Source organism: Echiichthys vipera, assembly GCF_963691815.1.
Source record: "Echiichthys vipera genome assembly, chromosome: 16".
NCBI classification, from domain to species: domain Eukaryota; kingdom Metazoa; phylum Chordata; class Actinopteri; order Perciformes; family Trachinidae; genus Echiichthys; species Echiichthys vipera.
This window is the reverse complement of record NC_139841.1, coordinates 1,007,800-1,029,843: the sequence shown is the minus strand read 5'-3', so window position 1 is coordinate 1,029,843 and position 22,044 is coordinate 1,007,800. Positions and strand designations below refer to the sequence as shown.

Here is a 22,044-nt window from a genome sequence, read left to right as displayed (position 1 = left end):
CACCTCTGTTTGTTCCTTTATCTCACAGTTAAAAGAAGAGGTGGGGTCTGATTTAACCCATCCCTTTGGCTCTGAGCGAATCAACTGCTTTTTACGCCGGAATTCTAATCCTGAGATTAAACTATCTTTGGTTGATTTCCCATTATTAAGCTTTCTGATATCCAATTTAACCAAAATCTTTAGGACAGACAGTTTTAACAGATACATATACTACACATCATCACATTCTCCTGGATATAGTGACAGGCCTATTATTAAAACACAAATTATTTCAGGAATTAGACAGAGACTTTGCACTTCTGAAACAACATAAACATAATCACAACAAGATACAAATAATGCATATACTGTTACACACTAGCAGGAATGTCTTTGAACAGCCAGTTGCGATGAAACATTGAACTTTAACTGTTTTTCCAAACTTCTGCACAAAGTTCTATTGTATAGATTTTATTGCTGAAAGTCCATCTGTCTCCCAACAAAGGCTGCTCCTCCGGTTCGAATTGTGGTCAGATTTGACGTTGATTTAGGTTAAAAGGGGGTCCTTAATCCTGGAGTTCTGTTTTTTTTTATTACCCTAGGAGGGTTTGGGGTTGTAAAGCACCTTATCTCCTATTGACACCAGTAAAAAAAATATCTTTATCTACGGCTCCCTTACTGGGACGCTGAGCAGACAACCAGACACAAAGAATTCCTTAAACAGAACTTCCTCTGGAGGTCCTACTATTCCCCCGTTGTCGAGCAAAGGACTTGGAACCTTTGGCTCAAAAAGTCGTGAAGGGCCTCGTGGAAGGGCTCCGCTGGTCATCGATGGGGAGTTCTCCCCATCGTCGTTGAGGAGGCAAAAAAGGTTATGGCACAGCTCATGGTTAAACGTTGGTGTTAATTTTGTAAAGGTAAAAGGGAATAAGGAAAGATAGGGTATACCGTTAATAAAGAAACCTGACTATCTCTACACTGATTTCCTCGGTTATTCACATCTGCTAAAAGGCGGTTGGGGGCTGGACACAAATAATCTCCTGTGACTCATCACTCCCTGTTCAGGATTGACATAAATGGGAACGGCGATACCTAGCGAGTATGCTAAGAGGGCCTGAAGAGAGGTGACTATGCGCCTAGTGGTGGTTGCCAGAATTATCTGCGCTAGAGAAAGGGGAATGAGGTATGGGGGAATCTTACCCATCACTAAGCTATCCACTGACGATCCTATCTCTCTAAGCATGTCATTCATCAGCAGGGTAACTAGTTGAATGTGAGCATAATCAACCAAAACAACTGACAGGAGAGAGTTTACGGCACGGATGGTCTTGTTCAGGGCCTCGCTGTGAGTGTTCACCACTTGTAACTCGCGCTGTTGTTGGTTAACCTGTGCTCTGAGGTCTGGAATTTCGGACTGTAATTCACCCATTTGGCGTTTTACCGTGGACAGGCTGACGGCGTTGACTGAGGAGAGTCCCACTCCAAAAAGGGAGCCCACGACAGCCGCCACCGTCAGGAGTGTCAGCAGCCAGGTCATCTTGGCGAGAAGAATACACCTGATTAGATATACAATTTAGTCTGTCGGCTAACCCCCTTAAGTGTCCAGTACTTCAATTGAGTGGCTTTGAGATGAACCTTCAATCAATTTTCTATGAATTTGCAAACAACACAACAAAAACAAAAATTAATAATAATTCTGAGATTTATTTTTTCTTTTCTACTTGCTATGGGCACCTTTGGTGCTTTAGGTCTTTTATCCCTTTTTATGACCTAAATAGAGGCATTGGCGTCCCCTACAAGTCCCATGGGGTTTTTGTGTGGTCTAATCTGGTTTCTATGTACCCATTTATACCTTGGCTCTTTCTGACCTCTTCTAACCTTGATCTGGTAAACCACGGCAGAGAGTTTGTCTGTGATTACGTAAGGACCAGCCCAGTGAGGGAGAAGCTTGCGAGTAAGTTTCCTGGCTCCCTGGTTGTCCTTTCTGTTCGGTGGAGCAAAGATGTAGTACAACACCTTGTCTCCCACCGTAGTACGACTTGCGTCCTTCTGCACTTTTCTCTAAGTGTTCTTGAGCAAAAGCAAAAGTGGCCTTGAGGTGTTTGTTAAAATCAGCCATGTATATATGAGTGGTGTGTGCTGTAGCTATGTTTGCCTCGCCTTGTTGATAGAGCAGGTGCAGTGGGAGTACCATTTGTCTGCCAGTCATCATTTCAAAAGGAGAGACTCCCGTTGATTTATGGGAGGTAGCTTGGAGAGCCATCAGAACTAAAGGAAGCTTCACGTCCCAATCTCTCTGGTTGAGCGCCACATACTTTCTTAGTATGCTGACGATTGTCCGGTTAGCTCTTTCTACCTGGCCAGAGGACTGAGGGTGGTAACTGATGTGGAGATTGGCTTTCACGCCCAGCATGTTGCCATAGCTTTTGCATGACCTCTGCAGTGAAGTGTGTGCCTTTATCTGAATCGACCCAACTTGGGAGACCAAACCGCGAGAAAATATTGTTCATCAGTAGGTAGGCCATGGTCTGTGTTGTGTCATTTGGGGCTGGAAGGGCTTCCACCAATTTGGTGAATGCACAGGTGAAGGTAAGAAAATACTTGTTGCCCCTAGTTGACTTTGTTAGGGGTCCTACCCAGTCAATTTGGAGGTTTGACCAGGGGAAAGAAATGCCTCTTCTTTGTAAGGGGGCTCTGTGAAGTGGGTTCGATGGTTGGAACTGGCAGCAGACAAGACAGCCTTTGATGTAGTCAGCCACATCTTCCTGCATGTGTGGCCAGGAGGCCACCTGTTGGAGCGCTTGGCATGTTGCCATGGCTCCTTTATGTCCTGCGCATGGGAAGTCATGGGCGGGCATTAGCATCACCCCCCTGAGGCTGCTAGGAACCACGAAAGCAGAGGAAGTGAGGTCCTTGGAGACGTGAACAAGTAGCCCCTTGACGACGCGCAGGGAAGGCCGCGCATTGTACAGGTGCCGTAAGCCAGGAATCGCGTCCAAGTCCTCGGCAGAGACGCTGTGAGTCACACACAGAAGCATACGGCTGATAGCCGGGTCAAGGGACTGAAGGGACACTAGGTCCGAATCGGAGAACTCAGGCGCGACAGAAACAGTTGCCCGAGTGACCGCACAGACCAGTGGGTTGGGAGGGCAGGGAAAGGACTCAGCGTCGAATTGCCATTGAGACCCATTTACAGCGACCTGCTTTGCCAAAGTGTCAGCCAGGTCGTCGAGCACTTTGTCCTGTCCAGGGACATGAGAGTGGCCTCTGACCTTTTTCAAGTAGACCTGCATGTCGTGTGCGTCTACCAGGTGACCGCAAGCCATGAAGAGTTCCCTGTGCTTGACAGGTTTCCTGTTGGAGGAAAGGAAACCATTTCGTTTCCACAAGGGCAGGTGGCATGAAAAGCTCAGACGTGCGTAATTGGAGTATGTGCAGACGACCAATGTTTTAAAGTTTCCCCGCACTGCCAACTGGAGCGTGATCAGAATGCCCGCTATTTCAGCATATTGGGAGGATTGGGAGCCCAGGTTGAACTGTTCTGGTTCAAATGGATTGTCATCGACCCACGCCACAACTACACCTGCCCTCAACGTGGCTTCGTGGTGAAAAGAACAGCCATCCACGTAAGCTGTGATCATGCCTGCACAGACATTTTGATCAAAGTAGTGGTGACGTGACGGTTCTGTAGGCTGGGGGTGTAAGATGATCGTGCTATCAGGGGAGTCATCCCCTGTGCACCTTTGGCAGGCTGCAAGACCAGTGCCAAGGGGTGTTCTATTGTTTTGTGCATAGCGCATCTCCATGTCAAAACCCTGGAGAGCCATCAGCCATGATGCAACTCTGGCGTTGGTCACAACGCCCTCTCTGATCCGTTGGCTGTTGAGGAAGGTCACTGGCTGGTGGTGGGTTTCGACGATTATCTTTTGTCCACCTAAGTAGTTGGAGAAGTGCTTAACAGCCCACACCGTCACCAGCAGTGCCTTTTCACAATCGCTGTATTTGAGTTCGGGGGCCAGTAAGGTTTTGCTGGCATAGGCCACGACTCGTATATCGCGGTCATGCAGCTGGTACAGGCCTGCACTCGTACAGCCGTCAGAGAAGCCCACTTCCAGGTGGAATTCCTTGGTGCAGTCTGGATACGCCAGGCAGGGAGCAGAGCAAAGCCTTTCTTTCAAAGCCTGCATGGCCTGCTCTTGTGGTGCATCCCAGATGAAAGGAGAGTCTTTCTTAAGTGGTTTGGCTAAATCCGCATAGTTCTCTATGAACTGGCGAGAATAGTTGCAAACTCCTAAGAAGCTGCAAAGCTCGGATATGTTTGTAGGAGCTTTGATGTTCGAGATGCCTTGAACGCGGTCAGTTTGCGGTTTGACTCCGTCTGAAGTTACAAGGAGACCTACATAGTTCACCTTGGTCTTACACCACTGGCACTTGGAGAGGGAGACCCTCGCTCCAGCAGCAGTTAGTTGTCCAAGCACATGGTCCATTTGTTCTAAGTGGGAGTCCAGAGTCGAACTCCGCAAAAGAATGTCATCCACGTAGATGAGGGTGCCACGACTGCGAGCATCGGGGCATGCTTTGTTCAGGAAAATGTTGAATTCGGCAGGTGAGTTTGCATAACCAAAGGGGCACCTGGTGAAAGTATACTGTCTGTTTGCAAAGGTAAAACCCAGCTTGTGCTGGTCATCCCGGTGGACAGGCAGAGTCCAAAACCCTGATGCTATGTCCATGGATGAAAAGTACTTTGCATTCCTGACATTGGGAAGCTCCTGTCCCAGTTGAGTCATTGGCCATCGGGACAGCGGCACCTGCTGGTTGAGCTTGCGATAGTCAATAGTCAGGCGCCATTCGCCATTTGCCATTTGGTTTTATCACCGGCCAGAGGGCTGCTGAGTACGTGTTGTTGCATGGACGGATGTTGCCTTTTCCCAATAGGTCATCTACGATTTCCTGTACCGGTTCATAGGAGGCTAGTGGGATTTTGTCGTGTCGTACAAAGGTTGGCGGTGCATTGGGTGGGGTTGGGATACGCACCGAGTGAATGGTGGTAAGACCACAGTCGAGAGAATCCTTTGCAAAGGATGCTTTGTACTTGTTAAGTACATTGCGGAGTTTATCGCGTTCCTCTGCACAGGTTAGGGCATCTGCTTGTGCCACCACCTGCCCGACCTGAGCTGTGAACACTTCATTTGGATCCCCAATAGAGTCAGGTTTGGCCTCTGAGGGCTCTTGTCTGACGCTGTTTGAGAATGGCGGTGAAGTTGTTCTTTCAGACAAGTCAAGAGAGAGGACGGTGACAGTTTGTATTACCATTTCATCCTGTCTAGCGAGGTCAACACGACAGGCAGTGTCTGTAGTAGGTCCTGCGGCCGAGAAGAGGGCTATAGCTCTTGAGGGCTGCTTGATCTTGGGGCAAGGCAGGGTGCATAGGCCCTATCACAGGAATCCTTAGCTTAAAGTCATGGAACCTTGTACTGGTTTGAGTCAAACCGTTGTGAGTATGAGTTTCTATCTGACCACGGTGCTTGTGCGTGCTCACGACCGGAGTCAGATCTTTGATAGGGGTAACCTTTCTGTCTGCTTTCCGACTGGTAAGACTGTGAGGAGTTTGGGGCCGGCCTTGGCTTAGCCCCTGCTGCTCCTTCAAGCTCCAGGTCTGAGGACGGAGTATTGATGTTCAAGACACCGGTAGGTTCCATGGGTTTCACCATTGTTTGTCTTTGTTTGTCAAAACCCTTCATAGCTAGATCACGTAGCTGTGAAGTGTTGAGGGTTTCCGGACATGCCATGATCCCAAGGTGATGACTGGTTGTTGGGTGAAGATTCCTAACGAAAAGTTGCTTAAAGTGGAACTCTTCTTCCATTTCAACGTCATTTCTAGCCCCAAAGTACGGCGTATGGAGACGCTCATAGTACTCCTGAGGGGTTTCTTGCCTACCTTGTTTGACTGTCAAGGCGTTGGTCAAGCCCGGCGTGGGTGTATAGCCTTTGAACTCATCCTTCAAAGCTTTACAAAGGTTACCATAATCACTTTTGATGTGAGAAGGTTGTCTTTGTATGAACTTGCTGACGCGTTGGTCGGAAGTCACCCTAATCAGATAGATTTTGTCATCTACCGAAGCATTGGGGAATTTTCGCAGAAAGAACTCTATATCTTCAAGATAAGAATTGATGTCATGTACGCCAGCTGGTTTAGGCTCAAATCGACTTACATTGCGGGCCATCTTATCCAGGTCTCGGTCAGAGGGTCCACGCATGGGGTAACCGGTTGCAGGTGTGAAAGGCTTAGGGGGAGAAACCCCCCTCATATGATCAGCCAACCCTATGCCAGTCCGTGAAGGAGGGGCTAGAGCTGAGAACGGTAAGGGATGTTGGGCGTTCGCGTCATACGAGTTGTATGAGGCCCCTGTTCTGGGTCCAGCGCGATTCGCGTCATGAATCATCGGGTCAATGAAACCGCGAGACTGATACGCGTTGGATGGTGGAGCAGGTTGAGGTGAGGGAGAGCGCCTACCTTGTTCGAGGGGTTTCAAACCACTTTGAGAATATGAAACAGAGGCTGTGGGCGGCAGAGAGTGTCACCAAGGTGTTTCAGGAATGATCTCAGGGGGTTTGGTTTCTATCTCCTTCTCCCGAAGGGTGGTAGCTAGGGGGTCTTGGCAATACAAGATATGCTCCCGGTAGGATGTCTTTTGCTTGAGGTTTTCAAGCTCAGCCTCTGCTCTTTCCTGTCGCTGTCGAGCCATCTCGACAGCATGTTGAAGCTTTTCCATGTCAGCGACTCTAGTTTCCTGATGTGTAAGCAAAGCTTCTTTGGCTAACTCAGAAGTTTCAAGTTTGACTTTAGTTGTCTCCAGCTGTTTTTTTATCTTTTCGTGACGAGCGTCAAGGTTTACAACATGGGCCGTTACCTTTTTGAGCTTGTCAACTGACTTCTGGCACTGTTGCTCACGCCACTGAAGGCGCCTAGCGAGCGCTTCATTCTCATCTATCAGTTTGAGCTGAGATTTGCTTCTTTCCGCTGTGGATTCAAGCTGTGGTTGCTCAGGGTGGTCTTTTAACTCAGAAACTCGTTTTTTGGGTTCTACTACAGACTGCTTCGTTTCCTCAAGTTCCGTTTTGAGGGCTTGGGTCTCCAGTACTTGGAACTCGTGTCTACACTTGTCCTGTTCTAACAGGTTGTTAGCCTGTTTAAGCTTGAAAAACAACGCCACAGCCAAGGATGCCAACATCTGTTCGCGGGCCTTACCTCCCAGTGGTGTCGTTATGGCTTTACATGAAAGTTCAGACAGAACTCCCTCCAGGCCAGGAGGCGTTGTGTTACGTATCGTGTCTACATAACCAGGTATCACCTCCTGTGTTAGGTCTACCAAGGCTGTCTCCAGGTGGTCCTGGGGGTCTGTCATGCTAATTGCAGATGAACTGCCAGTGCTTTGGTCCCTTTCTTCGTTTGCACTCATTTTGTCAAAGTTTTATTTAAGAGTAACAAGCAAAGCAGAAAAATTAAAATAAACACAAGGCAATGCTGTTTCAGGCAAAACCTTAGCAAAGGTGTGACGGTGAATGTCAGATAATCTCTAATTCAATCAGTATTATGATAATAGTCAATATCAAATGTGTATTTGCAATTGCTATTTGAATATGTTCTTTTGTTAACACAACACTTTCTTAAAGTGTGTCTGGGTGTTGAAGTGTTATATTCTTGTTCACTTTTAAGAAATCTAAAGTTTCTAATAGAAGGGAGAAGATGGTTCTAAACCTAAGAGGTTTTACAAGATCATTTTAAATGAAACCTTCAAATTAGTAATACGGTTAAATTGTAAAAGAAAAAAAACTAAAATAATAGAAAAACAAAAATAAAAATTAAGAATAAAAATAAAAACAAATTATTAATTGTTGTTTACAAACTCAATCAATGATTGCAATTTCACAACAAAGCAAATCAGTTCAACAATGCATTATGACAGCGTGTCGCTATAACGTTAACTTCAATGGGCTTCACTATTGCTTGGGCTTAAGTTTGCTGACTGCAAAGATCCAGGTTGTAATTACCGAATGTCACCACCAGATGTAACCACTTCCAGGTTTTACAATTTACTATTCAATTCGGCTACTAGGGGCCCTAGTTCCAGCTTTAAGACAGCCAGCCACCGGGGGCGCTGTCTTAGGTTTGCGCAGTCGCGCCCTCTCACTTTCTGTGTGAGTCTCACTTCCTGGGAAGAGGCGGACTGGAAGCTTCCTTGGCTCCGCCTCCTCTGATGAGGCCACTTGTCACTCCAACTACTTCAGTCAGTTCAGACAGACACTAAAGAGTTAACTTCACTGCAGCTTAGCTTTGCAGTAATTCACAATACACGCAGACCGGCTTTCAGTTGCCGTCATCAACACTCAGTCCTCAGAACGCAGGGAACTTCCACAACGTTTCTCAAGCACTAGTTTTCACTTTTATTCAAGTGATCGGAATATTTTCTTCTGCTATGTGGGTTTGTTTCCTTTACATGCAGGAACACGGGCCTCACGGTTGTTAGAGTCAGCTGTTCTCTAACAAACGGGCTATTTTTGTCTATTAATGTGTTCTGGCACCGCGCAGCAACAACAATATGATCATAATTTATTATTCAGAACCTCGGCACAGCGCGTCAGTTCTAACCGGTTTATAAATGTGCGCAATCACAGCTTGGAGCATTTCCTCCCTCGCAGCTCTTCACGTTCAGCGACATGGAAAAGTTTTGGCTTAGCGTGAAGCTTTACCATAAAACAACACATGCAGTGTTCAATCAAATAAATAAACATAAAGAGCAATTTGCACTGGAAATAATCGTTCCATTCTTGCAGACAGGCTGGTTTGATAGGCCTCACGCGGACGGCACCATAATAATGTAGGAGATTAAGCCTACTTTTGTTATGGCTAAAATATATCAGTCGCTGAAAATTATGAATTAACTCGACTCGATAAAATTTGGGATTTATTTTACCTCAAAGTAAGGCCACCACACCAAATTAAGACAGGATGTTTATTAAACTTTGGTGAAGGTTTAATACCTGTTAGTTATTTAAAGTAATTGATTGTTAAATTTTATCAGTCTCCACTTGAACGCATTAATTCGTACCACAGCCTTATCAGTGAGCAACACTTTCTGCACAGAACGGAAAACTCTCACAACAACATAAAGTTATAAACTTTTTTTGACTACGTAACAAGGATAATACAGGATAGTGCAACACTGAATAGACAAGTGAAAAAAAGGTTAAATGTGGATATAAGAAGCTTGAGACTAGAGTGACTCAGACCTACGGGCTTGTTTATAATATCACTGGCGGATAAAAAAACTTGCTCTAATTAGCCGGCCGACAGAACTCGGATCAGAATCTATCTGTCACCAACGTTTAACCAAGAGTTCATTAAAAGGCCAACCTTACTTTGCCGTTGATATTACAGTTGCCCTTGCGTCTTACAGTACCGATGCAGGTTCCGCGGGTCCACGTCCCGGTGTTTGGCGGACCTCTGCTCGGTTTGTAGACTGGGTCAGCTGCGCGGTTGGATTGGCAGGCCTCGTCGGGGGGAGAGCGAGTGGTCAAGAAAGAGAAGATGCAAAAGAGAGCAGATGCAGAAGAGAACAAGAGAGTTTTTGGACACCTCTGTTTGTTCCTTTATCTCACAGTTGAACGAAGAGGTGGGGTCTGATTTAACCCATCCCTTTGGCTCTGAGCGAATCAACTGCTTTTTACACCGGAATTCTAATTCTGAGATTAAACTATCTTTGGTTGATTTCCCATTATTAAGCTTTCTGATATCCAATTTAACCAAACATCTTTAGGACAGACAGTTTTAACAGATACAGATACTACACATCATCACATTCTCCTGGATATAGTGACAGGCCTATTATCAAAACACAAATTATTTCAGGAATTAGACAGAGACTTTGCACTTCTGAAACCACATAAACATAATCACGAGATACAAATAATGCATATACTGTTACACACTTGCAAGAATGTCTTTGAACAGCTAGTTGCGATGAAACATCGAACTTTAACTGTTTTTCCAAACTTCTGCACAAAGTTCTATTGTGTAGATTTTATTACTGAAAGTCCATCTGTCTCCCAACAAAGGCTGGAGTTCTGGTTTTTTTCATTACCTTAGGAGGGTTTGGGGTTGTAAAACACCTTATCTCCTATTGACACCAGTAAAAAAAATGTCTTTATCCACGGCTCCCTTACTGGGACGCTGAGCAGACAACCAGACACAAAGAATTCCTTAAACAGCACTTCCTCTGGAGGTCCTACAGGTCCCACGACTGATTGCAAAAGGGGGTGAGCTATTTTGATTGGGTATGAATGAGGCAGTTGGATGTGATTAAATAAGCTCGATCCACTTCATAAAGGAGGGCCGAAAACCCAATTTTTTTAGTTAAACATCATATAGGGCCATTCAACTTGATCAAAAGCACGCTGTGCATCTAAAGAAAATTATCACTGATTCCTAAATGTTCGGCATACAAAATGTGGAGCAAACGGCGTAAATTAAAGTACATATGTCTCCCTAGCATGAAACCTGTTTGGTTAGGATGAATAATAGAGCACATGTGCTCCTTTAATCTGTTGGCTAAGACTTTCACAAGTATTTTGGTTCAATAGGTAGCAGGGAGATAGGACGATATGAGTAGATCAGATTAGGGTCACGCCCAGGTTTGGGTATGAGTGAAATATTAGACTTAGACTCAGTCATAGACTTCTCTTTATTGATCCTTGGGATGACTTCCGCAATGAAATTAAGAAATTAAGCCTTATATAGAGTAGGGGGCAATTTAGAGACTAACAATGAGGGATTAACCATTCTTAGTATAAGTAGGGGTAGGTTTACTACTAAATACCTTGAATATTTTGATGCAGAAGCCATTGGGCCCTGCTGCCTTATTGTTGGGGAGAGAGGAAATTAATCATTCTTTTATCTTGTTAAAATGTAAGCCAGCATCTAATGAGGAGGAAGATTTTCTTGACAGGCAAGGCCGTCCCAGATTTCTCAATTCCCCCCCCCCATATTCTCTGGATCAGATCTTCTCTGTGACTGGTTAGCAAAACATTGATTAGATTTTTCAGCATCTGTCAGGGGAGACCCATCACCCTTGACGGAGTGTATGTATCTGGATGCCTGAGATTGTCTTAACTGGCATGCAAGTAACCTTTGGGGTTTATCCCCAAACTCAAAATACTTTTGTCTTACTTGAACCAGCCGATGCGAAACATTTTTGGACAGTATAGAGTTGTACTCATATTTTAATGCTGAGATCTTGTTCAGTACTCCATGCTGGTTATCCACTATATATAATACCTCTAGATTTGATAATTGACTATTTCAGTTAGCCTAGCCTTAGATTTTCTTTTTTCCGCTGCCTCATAAGATTTGATGTGGCCCTTGAGAACAGACTTTATGGCCTCCCAAAGTGTGGAGTCGCTAACTTCACCATTATCATTGGTGTTTACATAAAGATCTATTTTGCTTGAGAAGAAAGAGCAAAATTCCTTTTCTTTAAGTAAAGTATTATTTAGCCACCAATTGAATTCTCGATGCTTATGACTAAGCTTTAAAGAGACTGGGGCATAATCTGAAATTAGAATATTATGATATTTGCATTCTGTGACTTGCAACAATAATTTAGAATCCAATATAAAATAATCAATCCTTGAATAACATTTATGAACGACTGAGAAATAAAATAAATCTCTTGCTGTGGGACTAAGGAGCCTCCAGACGTCTACTAAATTAGAGGACTGTATCAGATTATTAAGAGTGATACTGCTCTTTGATACATTAATTCGGGAGTGTTGCCGATCGAGGACCGAATCCAAAACACAATTGAAGTTTCAACCTAAGATTATATTTGTGTTAGACATATTGGACATAGTATTGAAAAGATTCTGAAAGAAAATGGGGTCATCAAAATTGGGGCCCATTTAATTTATCAAAGTTACTGGTACTGAATTTAGCTCTCCTTTAACAAATAAATACCCCGTCATCAGAAAAAGTTTGTGTGTGTACAAAAGGGGTGTTTTAGCACAAACGCAAGAGGATTGCAACTCCTCTTGCTTCTATGCTAGTTTGATTGGAAAACATGATTTGTCCATGAATAATATCTTAACTGTAGTTTTTTAATATGTGTTTCCTGGAGGAAACATATATCAGTTTTGATTGTACGTAAATTAGCGTACACTTATTGGGCCATTCATCCCCCTTACATTCCAGCCGACTAAAGTAATTTCTTCATCACTGTGCTTTTTGGACTTCATAACATTAATAGTCTACAGTGTAAAATTACCTATTACATGACCATGATGAATAGAGATGTCCAATAAACTGAGAAAACAAATGATCTGAAACATAGAGAATCCTGAACATAAGGACACAGACCCAGGAGGAAAACAAACCCAGGTTAGCATATAACTGCTTATCTACCTACTGTACCATGGAGCAAACCACCAAAAAAAAGAAATATATATTCACGAGATAATAAGGCATTTACAGTCACAGTGAAATTGACATTATTTGTCAAAATTCAGTCCAAATCACGATCAAATGTCTGTGTTCTAGTCCTGAGCCTACTGACTCAGGAATTTCTCAGCTTCAGCCGGGGTACTTAAAGTGCCCATGTTATTGTTAACCATGACCACGAACCTTGCTGGATGCCTGAAGCCGCACTGTATTTTCCTGGCTCTTCACTTCTCCTTCATATGCTGAAAAGCCATCCGCTTCTTCATTGTTGCTGAATTTAGGTCAGGAAAGTTGTGTACAGGACGCCCGTCATACCGCAGTGGTGCCTTCTCCTTCGCGACCCTTAGTACCAGCTCCTTTACCTGGAAGCGGTGCAGCCTGGCGATGATAGCTCTGGGTTTCGCGTATTTAGATGGTGTTGGCTGTTGTTGACACACTTTCACTGAGGGAGGCTGGAAAGGGACACTTTGAGCTTGTCAAATCCATTGTCAACGGCGCCTTTCATCTGATGTATTGCTGCTAGAATATTTTCGTTGGTAGCCAGGATCTCAAAGTTAACAGCAGTAGCACTAGCCGCAACAGCATCTGCCTGTTCAGCCATCTCAGTGTTGGCATCTTTTTCAACAAAATCCTTTTTTCTATGGGAGTAGCCCTCAGATTGGTCAAAATTGTTTTTGTTTCAGTTTCCTTTTATGTTGTTTTGCTCTGTTTTAAAAGTGTCTGGGTCTGGGTCTGGTCATGCATTACCATTCTAACTTATTAGTATTGTTCCTATGGCTTATGCTGTAAAGACAGGTACTGGAGTGTGTCTGATCTCCTGGAATACTAAGGGAATGAACAATTTATACAAAATCGGTAAGGTCTTGACACAGTTACAGCACCTTAAGGGGGATGTGATGTTTCTGCAGGAAACACATCTCCAATCAGCTGACACCTTAGGTATAAAGAGGGCAAGGATGATTCTCTTATTCCATTCCAAATTCACAGATAGAGTTAGAGGGGCAGCCATCATCATTCATAAAAGGGTCCCGTTTGAGCCGACAAATGTAATCCTAGTTACTGACGGGCACACTTCAGAACACACCAGTGGCCTTAGTTTCGATTAATGCGCCCACCTGGGACGATTAACAGTTTTTTACAAGGCTATTTGCAAAAATCCCAAACACTGACAGTCACCGCATTATCATAGGTGGGGACTTCAATTTTGTGCAGGATGTGACTCTTGATAGATCTTCTCCTACACAGGTTACACTATCCAAATCAGCACACACAGTAAAAACATATGTCACAGTTGGGAATTTCCAATCCTTGGAGGTTAAGAAGTCCCCATAGGAAATCTCTGTCCTTTTTTCCCCATGTACACCACATATTCTCCCGAATTGATTTCTTTTTACTTGATAAAAATCTTCTCGACTGTGTGAATGGGTGTGAATATCACCCAATAGTCACTTCTGACAACACTCCTACCACAGTTGATATTAGTTTTCCACGGGATACAATACCACGTTCACCAAGGAGGTTCAGTTCACACTTACTGTCTAATAGTAAGTTTTAAGATTTAGGTGCGACCCAAAACCACTCTTACTGTACATAGAGTTTAATGACACCCCTGACGTCAACAGTAGCACTTTGTGGGAAGCACTTAAAGGAACTATTCAGGAACAAATGTCCTATGTTTCTCAAATGATAAGGGCTGAACGGGCTAGGCTGGGGAAAATTGCAGAGGAACTGAAACTCGATGGAACTTACTCCACCTCTCTAGCGACACCCCATATAAGAAACGGCTACTACTGCATTTGACACAGCAACACAGCCTCTTGATGAAACGCAAAATGTAGAGACAGCTACGACAATCCAAACAAAGCTGTTTTTCAGCAGGGAGATAAGGCAGGGAGACTGCTGGCATAGCAGGCAGCCATTGCTTTCAGACTGATCTCTAAAATTTAACTACCGGACAGTAGCCACACTTCTGATTCAGTGATAATCAATAAGTCTTTTTCTGATTTCGGCACCACGCTATATACTTCTGAATGCAGCCCAATTACTGTAGCGACCCCTAATCCCTTAGACTGTTTAACGTTCCCTCAGATTGATGTGAATATCATTAGGGAACTCGGTAGACCCATCTCTCTGTTGAAGGTGCATGACGTGATCAAATCTATGCAAAACAGGAAATCTCCTGGTCCTGATGGTTTTACAGTCGCGTTCTTTAAGGCATAATCAATGCTATTAGCTCCCATCCTTGTGAGAATGTTCAATGACTCCTTTGCTTAAGGCAGCTCCCAGCGACCTTGTATGAGGAATCTATTTCAATGCTTCTGAAGGACAGGGATCTCACTTTATATGGCAGCTACAGACCGGTCTCACTTTTAAACGTGGATTGTAAGATCCTTGCTAAGGTCCTCACCCTCCGCCTCCAAAGTGTGATGTCATCGATAATATCACTAGACCAGACAGGCTTCATATTAGGGAGACACCCATTCTTCAACACCAGAAGGCTGCTCAACATCATATTCTCACCTGGGTCGGACACTCCCAAGGTCGTAGTGGCGCTAGATGCAGAGAAAGCCTTCGAGAGAGCGGGGCTTTCTATTTTTCATTTTGGAGAAAATTGGCTCTGATTCTAATTTTATTTTCTGGGTTAAACTTCTGTATGTAACCCCCTCTGCATCTGTAAACACAGTGTCAGTTTAGCTTATTTCCCTCTCAAACGTGGGACCCGGCAGGGCTGTCCGCTCTTACCCTTGTTATTCAACATAGCCACCGAGCCATTAGCCGTCTGGCTTAGAAACCATAATGAGTTTGAAGGCATCACTCATTTTGATCTAGTCCACAAGCTTTCCTTATATGCCGATGACCTTCTTGTATTTATTTTAAACCCCACATCCTCCCTACCCCCAGTTTTATCAATCTTGGATCCGTTTGGACACCTATCGGGGTATAAGTTGAATATTCAGAAGAGTGAGCTATTTTTTGTCAACAACTTGGCGAGATCACTCCCACAATCCATATTCCTCTTCAGGGGTTCAAGTATTTGGGGGTGTTCATCACCAGCTGCTTCAGGGACCTTTTTCAAAAGAACTTCCAGCTGCTATTAGATAAATAGAAGTCAGACTTGTCTAGATGGGCGGGCCTCCCCCTGTCCCTTGCTGGTCGGGTTAATCTTATTTAGATGGTCATTTTACCAAAGTACCTGTATCTTTTTTAACATCTCCCAATTTGTCTGAACAAATATGAAGGGGGACTAGCACTTCCTAGCAACATAATTAAACCTTTATATTGGCTCCGCGGTGGAGTCGCAGACGCCTGCCTGCCCTGGGCTCATACTGAGATAACATCCTCCTGCTCTCTGCACTCTACAATTTGCTCACAGCTCTCCATATCCGCCTATAAGGTCTCAACTACTCCGGTTGTCGCCAATACTATTAAAATTTGGATCCAGTTCAGGAAACAGTACGGCTTGCAAAAGGGCTTCGATCCATACCAGTTTTTGAATAATAAGTTTCTCCCTTCTTGCAGAAGGTCAGATAAGGGCCAAGTCCCCACTGTCTCATCTAAAAATGCATGGGATAAGTATTTGGGGGTAGACATTACTGAGGTCCAGTAGAGGGACATTCTAAATCTGGTTCACTCATCCTTGATTTGTGCCAGGCACGACCTATTACAGTGGTAAATATGTTTAGTTGCAGCCCCCGTCCTCAGCAGCTTCTGTGTAAGTACTCCTGTCTGCTTCTCCAAACTTGTGGCGTAGTAACAGTCATCTACTTTTGTTAATACACTGAAAAAGGGCAATGTTTTTAATATTCTCATCCATCTCTCAGACAGAAATTAAATAAGTATATTTTTATGGACTCTTTTATGTCTATCATTAGATATTACTCTACCTTGGCTCCACAGTCAGCTCCTTTGCTCACACAGAACCCAATAAACACAGGGTCGGCCATTTTAACCAGGATGTTGTCAACACAGTACACATGGAGGTACTCCACTGCCCTCTTCTTCATGTCCTCCAGCACATTGTTATCCACCAATGCCTGGTACAGACCACCATTCCCATCTGACAGAAAGTGCAGAGGTTTTGAAACTCAATCAATTATACTTCATTCAATTATTTAAATTTCCCCTCTGGGATGAATAAAGTTTAATTGATTAATTTAAACATATGATGTATATGATGTATTAGCTCAAACTATCAATGGCAGTAGGTGTAACCAAAGTGATTTTGCTGATATTTGTGGATGGATCTTCTGTAGGTGCTGATGTAAACTTACCTGGGGCCATGGCTATCTTCCCTTTCCCCTGTAGGATGACCTTTCCCTCAAATGTCACCGCTGGGATCATCCTTTGCTCAAACATTACAATGTTTGAGAGCTCAAGACCAAAGTAGTTGTTCTCCTTGAAGAACTTCTCAGTGGAAGCCAGTGTGAACTCACTAGTCATTATGTACCTGAAGAGTTGCAATGGTACAGACAAAAGGTCTAAAATGTAAAATTATATTAACTCTCTATAATCTTATCTATCTTAAAACATCTTCAAGCTTAATCAGAGAGCCCAAAATAGTCCTGTTTTTATCACTCAACATTACTTAAAGTGGCGATAAACAATATTTTTGTATAAACCCCTTCCATGGCCACCACTGTATTAAGGGGGGGGGCAACAGTAGCTAATTGTAGCTGTCAGTGGCACGCTACTTCTTCAGTTGCTTCAAAATGCAGAAATACGGACAGCGCCATTCTGTCATTGCAACCCACTTTGTGGTCGGAGGGTGCAGTTTCCTTAAAACCTGTCAACAGATTTCAAACATACTGCTGTCCCCTAGCGTCTACAGTCATCAGCCCACTCTTATGAAGCCTTCACGTCCTATGGAAAATTGGTTAATAACAACATCTGACGTAAAAAATTGCACATGAATACCCCCTCATGTGGTCATTTCCACTGGGAAACTCGTAGAAAATTTTGATATACGATTTGCCGAGGTGAGATAACCTTTTAACTTGTCAACATGGCGGAGCGCAACGCAAGAGTCTACTTTATTGCAACACTCTTTTTGAGCTGGGAGAGAGGATTATGTGCTTCAGATAAGGGTAGACCAATCTTATGTAGCTAAAACAGAAATATTAGCTACCTCTTTTGTCCTTTAAAAAAATCTTCTATTCATGATCTATAAAAAATACAGTATATTATTATTATTTATTAAATCCTCTTTTCGCTGTAGCTGATGAATCAGTTTAAAATGGTTTTCCCCAAGTAGCAGATCAGGATTTGTGGGTCCGCCATGTTTCATTTAACTACGACAACAAACGCACTTGAATACAACGCACTTGTAATTTCCAGTTTGTAGAAAGGACCATCTTTTCCATAGCACATGAAGGCAGCAATAAGTCCCCCGTTTACCGCCGGGATGTACTGCCATAAAGTGGCATAGGGTCAGCCAAATTAACTGAGAAACATCTGTACATGCACAGCAGTAACCCGAATATGGTCATTATATCCAACAGAAGAGGAGTTATCTAACTCTGTTCACCTGGGTATGAAAACAATTTTATACCCCGGGTACGGTGTTTACATGGCGTTTGAGAAACTGGAGTATGCCCTTAACCCGTGTGCTCAGAGAGACAAGCTGTAGCTTCTGTCATGTTTTGTCTGACGCCATTGTTGATGGCAAAAATATCAATACTTTTGCAAATTTCTATATAATCTGTTACTAATTTTATAGTGTAATTCCAGTGCAAAATCCTCCCATGGTGTTTTTCGGCACTTACATACATCAAATAAGCCATCGAGAGATTTCTTTTTGAAATCATATTTTGAAAGGACATTATGTCATAATTTAACAGCCAGATTAACAGAGAAATCCTGGAATGTCGCTAACAGTTGGACGTGGCTAACATTGATTAGCTCGGGCAGTACGGTGAAGGTATTAAAATTGCTTTTTGGTTAAAAAACCTGTTTTAATGCCTTTAAAGTACTGCCCCGAGCTAATCAGTGTTAGCCATGTCCATCTGTTAGCGGATTTCTCTGTTAATACTTTTTACACGAAAAAAAACTGTCATGATGGCTTATTTCATGTATATAAGTGACGGAATTACACTTTAAGTATCAATTATTTTCTGAGTATTTTATGAGAACTCTATTCCTTGGATCTACTAGTTTGATACCAATATTTTTTACTCATCTCTAAAACTCTGCCTGCTACAGCGTCTGTAAGACAAAACGTTGGCAGGGCCTGCCAAAGGGCCGGTGCAACGGATCACATGACAGCAGACAGACAGTTAGTGAGTAGCTAGTAAACATGAAGCATTTATGTCCTACAAAAGCAGAGAGCAATATATATATATATTTTTAAAGAGCTGAAGTCAAGACAAATGGTTTTAAGTTTTCATGTTGACTGAAAACTGTGTAAGAGATGGATGTTCTACCTTAAATCGCCTAAATCAATTACTTATAATTACTAAACTGCACTCTGCCTTTCAGAAAAAGTCAAAGTAATACGAGGAAAACAGTATCAACAAACTGATGATTTTTGGCTTTCTATCTACCATTTGTTAATAACTACCTCAAATCCAATCCCTCCAGACTCTAATGTCTGGGAGTTGTACTCAATAGGCCTCTACACATGATCAAAGTAGTGGAGGTAGATCCATTATATAATCTTACCATGGAACGGTGCATTTCGAGCCATACTTTCTGTCTGCCAGCTCCTGGATTTTATGAATGCGCTCTGCCTGGATTTGATACAAGGTTTTGCCACTTGGTAGGCCAACATTATACATCCCTTTGGGATACTGAACACCAAGACGAGTCCCCTGACCACCAGCCAAGAGCAGGACTCCAACTCGATTCTCTGAGATTTGCAACAGCCCTGTCAAAATAGAGTGGTAACATGACTAGCAGGGCCTTTACACTTTAAAACTGGCACAAATAGCAATAAACACCAATTTCACAGTGTATAAGTAATGACCTTCAAGAAACTTCAAAAGATGGCATTTAAAACACCTTATAAGGCTTTTTGGGGCTTCCCCCTGTCCTTTAGTGTGTTACATAGTTTGTTTGAGGATGTAAAAGGTCTTTAAAGTAAAAAAAGACGAAGACATTCTTAACAAACGGACAGAAAGGACTTCTCCTGACCTGCCTCATGACACTCTGGCACATAATGCCCGTCTGGCTAGTGTAGCACACCCTCAAACAGAGCTGTGTAGAGTGGTAGACCTGGTGTCCTGGCAGGAGCAGGGCAGCTACCTGTTTTGTTGTTGGCTGCAAGAACCAACAGAAAAGCTTTTTATGGACCTAGTGGGTTAACTTTATTTCTTAGGATTTCTTAGGGTTTCTCACTCCCCCCCAATGACTGGAAACTTCTCAACAAGGTTTCAGTAACATCATATTACACAGCAGGATTCACTTCACAACAATTTAATCTCTGGGTAGATCTGTAACTGTAACTGTCTGGGACCAAAATTCACACTAGGGTGCCGCCCTTCCAAACAAATCTGAGGGTCAGGAGACAATTATATATTATAATAAAGTTCTAATAAACAAATCAATGTTTTAATTTTTGCCATTTTCTCAAAACATTTATTTTTTAATATAATATAAACAGTCACCCAAATGAAACCATATAACAGGAATGATGTCAATTCAACTCAAGGGGGCTTTATTGGCATGGAAAACAATAGTTAACTTTGCCAAAGCAATCTGAAACATAAGAAGGGGCCCAATCCAGACACTGACAAACTTTTGTTAGGGGCCACAAACCAAAAAGATTGGGAACCACTGGTCCAATCTTTAACAAGGGAATGTGCCATAAACTAATCATATGTTTCATGTAAAATCTTAATCTGAAAAATAACTGGTTAACACAGTTATTGATTAAGGTAGTGGAGTAAAAAGTGCAATATTTTCCTCTGAAATGTAGAAGTTGAAGTTCCTCAAATTTTACGTGGGGTAACATGAGTTAACTTCCTGCATGTCAAATATAAAGGCTGCATTAGTGTTCCGCCTTAAACACTTATCTGACATATACCACAAATTCCATGTTGTTATTCACTAACCTGTTATCAGCTTTCTCTTCTTTTGATCTTACCGTAAACCTTCTAAAAAACATTCACCTTCATTTTCCCACTCTGCAAGAGAGACTTTGTCGCTTTTCCCCGCGCTGCCGATGGACGCTGGGGGTATTGGCTCTATGTGCTGATCCAGGCTGGCACACGGGGAGGCTGCAGCCCTCACAGCCCCTTCACAGTGATCCTTAAGTCCCTTTAGGTCCAGCTGAGACAACTCTTGGAGGAAGCTGTCTCTCTCTTTCTCACACAGCTCCGGCCAAAACTGCAGGATGTGAGACTGTTCTGCACTCTCTAAACTCTGCTTCACTTGCTCCAAGGACAGCATTGTTTGTATCGGTAACAAAGTAAACCGTTGAGTCGGATATTAAAAACACAAAACCAACTTGCTTTTCTTAGCAGGGCAGGTAGGTGTATGGAAGTAACAGAGTGAAGTTAGTTTGATATTTGATGTTCGTCGGTTTTATGCGGATGTTACCTTCAAAAAGCTCCGTGTCAGAGACTCGATTTCCTCCAAGTTTTTGTATAAGTTGGAAAGTAAATTTCAACTCAAAATCGACTCAAAATCCCCCACAACGAAGATGTAGTTGAGGGTGCAGAGAACAGAATGACTGTCCGACGCGGCTGTCGTCACAGGCGCAGTTAGGGGTCGTCGTCAAAGTGCAGTACGACCTATTTCAATCTTTAGTAACTTTTTTGCTTTTCAACAAGGAAAACTCAGACAACTGCCTTGAACAGCTCTTAAACATTTCACAATTGTGAATTTCTAAAAATATACATTATCCAACAACCAGAGAGGACAAAGGAGGTTCTGTAGTGAGTTTTGGGCCACAAAAGAAGACTCGTCAGGGACTGGGGGGGGTGGCAGGTCAACAGTCATTCACAGTAGCAGACTGAACAGCACGGAGGATATTCTCTGTTAGGATGCTGCTACCTAACCTATAAAAGTCTTTAAAATTGATTTTGGTCAGCTCAGACTGCCAAGTAGAATCATTTGATCTAACATGCACTATCATACGCTTAATAGAGGGCTCGAGCTGAGAGGATTCAGCAGTGCTGGGAGTTTGTCCAGTATAACTGGGACAGTAGCACAGGGGAAACAGTGTGTTGTAGCGTTGAAGAAGCAGATGTTTTTTTGTACTGGAATCTCCAATGACTAACCTGGTTGGAGAGAAGAGGGGGCGAGGAAGTCATGTTTTTTGGCTCCCATGGGAGCCAGCGGCATCGGAGCTGGGAGAAAGATTTCAGCCAATATAGTACAGATAATGATATAAAGGGATTTGATATGGGTTGTTTTTCCACAAACTATCAGCTGTGAAAGTTATAAGAGGATGTCCAAGACAGAGAGGTGATTTTGTGTAGATATATTCATAAATGAGAAATCTATTGAGATAAGAACGCTTAAAGGTAGAATATGTAGAATCTTTATTAAAAGTTATATTTCTAAAAAAAAAAAGAATACACCCTCGGGGCGTTTTTAGGGGTACAAAATGAAAATATTGCTTTTCCATAAAA

The 22,044-nt window shown here is 43.1% G+C and overlaps 1 protein-coding gene across 1 annotated transcript in view; it reads right to left on the bottom strand.

The window, feature by feature from the left end:
* uap1l1 (UDP-N-acetylglucosamine pyrophosphorylase 1 like 1) overlaps positions 1 to 21,072 on the bottom strand; it is an 80,050-nt gene extending 58,978 nt beyond the window's left edge. Inside the window, exons 1-4 of the mRNA XM_083929883.1 lie at positions 20,578 to 21,072; positions 19,130 to 19,334; positions 16,744 to 16,919; positions 16,357 to 16,529 (exon numbers count right to left, since the gene is read on the bottom strand). Of these exons, the coding sequence (XP_083786009.1) occupies positions 16,357 to 16,529; positions 16,744 to 16,919; positions 19,130 to 19,334; positions 20,578 to 20,857 (834 nt within the window). The 5' untranslated portion in view covers positions 20,858 to 21,072. The remainder of the gene's footprint in view (positions 1 to 16,356; positions 16,530 to 16,743; positions 16,920 to 19,129; positions 19,335 to 20,577) is intronic.
* Positions 21,073 to 22,044: the final 972 nt, after the last annotated feature.